At 44.5% G+C, this 3932-nt stretch overlaps 1 protein-coding gene across 1 annotated transcript in view; it reads left to right on the forward strand.

The window, feature by feature from the left end:
* Positions 1-3932, forward strand: part of LOC102672385 — a 28875-nt gene that overhangs the window by 8393 nt on the left and 16550 nt on the right. Inside the window, exon 2 of the mRNA XM_031508249.1 lies at positions 3853-3931. Coding sequence (XP_031364109.1) covers positions 3855-3931 — 77 coding nt within the window. The 5' untranslated portion in view covers positions 3853-3854. The remainder of the gene's footprint in view (positions 1-3852; position 3932) is intronic.

Genomic DNA, 3932 nt, shown 5'->3' on the forward strand with positions numbered 1-3932 from the left:
TATCTTATAATATCCTATAATATCATTTTAATTCTAATCATCTCTTTGTAATATATGTATTAGATATATATTACAATCTGTAATCTATTTCAAACTTTCTTCGAAGTAATTCATTTCGTGTTAGATAACCAGCCAAAAATGAAATCAATCGAAACTAAACGAGGTTTCAATTACGATCGAAAGAGAAAAGGAACTACCCGCGTCTAGAAACGCATCTTGTTTATTAAAAATTATTTGTCGCGATTATCTACCTTCATCCATCGAAATTGAAAAGTTGGCAAAATTGAGCGACAATTCATACGGATGAAAATCTAAAATCCCGTGAGAATAGAAATGGAGAGAAGCGCGCTCATGCAACATTATGGATTCCTTCGAAAACCCGTTAAAGCCAAGATGTATCGCCTTTTTGAGCCGCGTCCGATCGCGTAACGAGCTACCAAACGTACGCGGCACTTTTCCACATCCATTTCCCTTAGTTAATGAAACCTGAGTCACGTAGCTTATGTCAGAAGCATCTGGTACAAAGGAATTCTCAATTGAGGCCTCTTGCTGCGAAAGAATATCCATTTTCGTCATCTTTAGAGATGATTAAAAAAAAAAAACTTTCAACTCAGAGAATTCCTTTCGCTTAATTGGAAGAAGAAACTTTTTAATCAAAAATAACACGAGTTTTTCACAACACGAACGTGTATACATGTCGTATCCATTTGTCGAAATCGGTGGAAAAAATGGCCTAGTTTCCGCTTCAAAAACTTATAATTTAATTATAAGTTTACGTGTAATTATTTGGGTCGACAATACCGATGGCCATTACCTTCGCTATCGCTCTCTCTTCATCCTCGAAAATTGAGGATTGGCGAGAAAGTATCCGTGGAAAAAAAAAAAAAAGACACGCTACTACGTACGAAATGCGAAATCATCATTCATCATGATAAATTAATCGCACGATATTTATTGATAAAACCTAGCCTCTTTCGTATAATCTATATCCATTTGCCTATCCACTGATAACAACGCGTCTCTTCCCTCGACGATTTTACGTCGCGCGACGTTTTACCTTTTGTTTAATTCCGTTACTTCTCTCGGTCGAAGAGAACTCGTTCGGTTAGATCGAAATCAGGGGCACGTGTGCACACCTCGAGAACTTTGCTCGAATTCGAAAGAAAACACCTTTTCGATTACACTAACGATGTGTCGTTAACGTAATTTCGAGGAAAAAACGAACGAAAATCATTAATTATTATTAGAGACGCGTTCTACGCGTTGATCTTTTCGATGAACCTCATAAATCGAACGGCTGACATCGAACGATGTCGCTCTATGTAATTTATAATTTGATGGAGCGCGAACCGTTTCGAGGATCGAAGGATCGAAGGATCGGAGAAGAATTCAAACAACACCGGCAGTTAACCGGGAAGAAGAGGAGTTCTAATGACACGTGACGAAGGTGCGATCCGCGTCGAGGAAGCTTTATCCCGTGAATATTCCCATACCGAGCCTCTCTGGATTCTCGTCTCGTCTCTCTTGTCACGAGTCAGGTACATTGTGCCGTTCTTGACAAAGATGCCCGTAAAAAGATACGCGTGTACGCGTACCGGCCGGTTCATTTCGGCAAAATAACGGTGTGCCGGTTGAAAATGGCGGCAAACGAAAAAGGAGCAAAAGAGGAGCGGACGACTCGAAGAGATTCTCTTCGAAAGAGACAGGTTTGATCTCGTAATTCGACTTTCTCTGTATCGTTATAATGATCTTCATCCTCGAAAATCCTCGACACCTTTCGAAATATCAAGGATGTTGGAGAAGCGAAGCACGTCTCGGGTATATTTTTCGAAGGGTGGAAAGACGCTGGACGATGGAAGGACGGCGGAAAAAAGGAAGAGCGGAAAGCGAGAACTCGAGGATGTTCTTACGTGTGCTGTAAATCTGACACTTTATGAACTGTTGTCCCACACAAGGTTTCCGTCTCCGATCGATAAAAGATAAAAATCGTATCGCGGGGAGATGCTCCAGAGGAAAGAAACGACAAATTGATGTTTTATGCAAAGCTCGTTTCGTGGAAGCGGAGATAGCGAGATGGAGCTCGTTGTCGACGACAGGTAGGCAGGGAAGACAGGTGAAACAAGACCACTCGCGGATAACGCAGGTCTCTGTAGTCCGACTGCACGATCCACGAGGGGAAAGGTAGTCGGTTTACCTTACTGACAGCGGTCAGCTCGAGCAAAAGGAACCCGACGCCGGTAATAACGAGGTATCGTGTAACGATCAACCGTGTATTTAATCGTAAACGATGACGGGCCGCCATTATCCTTTAAATCGATCGGTCAAACGTTTAATTACACTCGTTGCAGTATGAATCTCGTCGAGGAAACGCTCACCCTAGCCGACTATTACCGCTTGTACGCGTTTATAGAGTTTACCTTGCTCGGAGGTGTTCGAGCTTGACTTTAATTACTCGACTTCAATTTCCATCTCGAGGAACGAAGAATGGAGCGTCAATCGTCTCGACACCCGTTTAACATGGAAACACGATAGAACGCGAACGTAAAACGTGCTAATTCGAAACCATTAACCAACCTCTCTCTCCACCCCTCTTCTATTACTTCGGTCTCGAGTGGAAGAGCTTGTACGCTTTAATTAAAAAAAAAAAATACTCGCTAGGTATTCAGCACCGCGAAATGATAAACAACCGGGTGAACGATAATTTCGAACGAGTCATCGCGAGGAGGAAAAATAGAAGAAGCTCTCCGCGTTCGTTTCTCGTAATTAGAATCGATTCAAGGATCGAATCGCGTCCCAAATCGAGATCACCGCTGCGACGAATCGTGGCAATTAACAATTAGCAAAACCATTAATCGATCGCTCGCTCTCGTCTCTCCTCTTCCCTCCGTCAACCCGACCGACCTTGTGCAAGGTCTTCGAGGAGGAGTTCTCCTCTCCTCTCCTCTCCTCTCCTCTCCAGGAATGCGTGACTCGACGATTTTCTAACCCGCTTTCAATTACCATTCCTAGTGTTCTTGTTCTCGTTCCCTTCGCGGTGCGGTAGCGCCTGCGAGAGAGAAGAAAGGCTGACGCGCGGAATGCACGCGCCTCGTCTAAATGCCGCGCGGAATTTGTCCCCCGTTTCCTTTCGCTCCTTCGAAATCCTTTTGCCCCCTTTTTTTTCTACGCTCGTGTCCTCACGCGGGGACGCGTGATTTATTCCGTGTCGGAGAGAATAAGAAGAATTTCGCGCGAGCGAGCCACGACGAAGGGAGGAGGGCGTTGCAGGCCACGATCGGTGAATACGTTCGTCGAGAAAACGTTGGGTTGTCCTCCGTGCCACGCTCGTGACGAACGAGACAGCAATTTGTTTCGGCTCGTTGGCCGATGACGCGCTCTCGTCCAACCTACGCACGCGTTCTGAAGAGAGAATCTCGTTTTGCATGCTTAATGTCATTCGGTTGTCGCATTAGCCGACCAAATAGACCGGTCGACCGATTTAATTTTCGAGGTGTAATGATGATGCGTCCTCCGTGGGATGTATATCGATCAGGGTAATATTTCGCGCGCAGAGGATCGCGCTCGTTCCAAGGCTAATAACTTAATCTCGTTCTTTGGACGGGAAAGGGGTAGGTAACCTCTTCGTAGATGTTCATAAGCCGGATTATATATGGCGCGAATGCACGACACCAACTCACCTTCGTCCGAATAAATAAATCGATTTTTCGTTTTTTATTTCGCTCCAAGGAAAAAATGCAAAAATTATTTTTTCCAACGATATTTTCGATCCTTTTCGCTTCGATTCTTCTCCCGTTCGTCGATCTCGTCGATAAAGCGAAGGAAAACAATGAAATTGTTTCGTATTTTTCCAGTCCATGATGAAGAGGATCTCGCTGATTTTATTGGCGTTCGTGTTCGCGGCGTCCGTCGCAACGCTGCCACTCCGAGACACC

The sequence above is a fragment of the Apis dorsata genome, unplaced genomic scaffold (assembly GCF_000469605.1).
Source record: "Apis dorsata unplaced genomic scaffold, Apis dorsata 1.3 scaffold_82, whole genome shotgun sequence".
Lineage (NCBI taxonomy): Eukaryota > Metazoa > Arthropoda > Insecta > Hymenoptera > Apidae > Apis > Apis dorsata.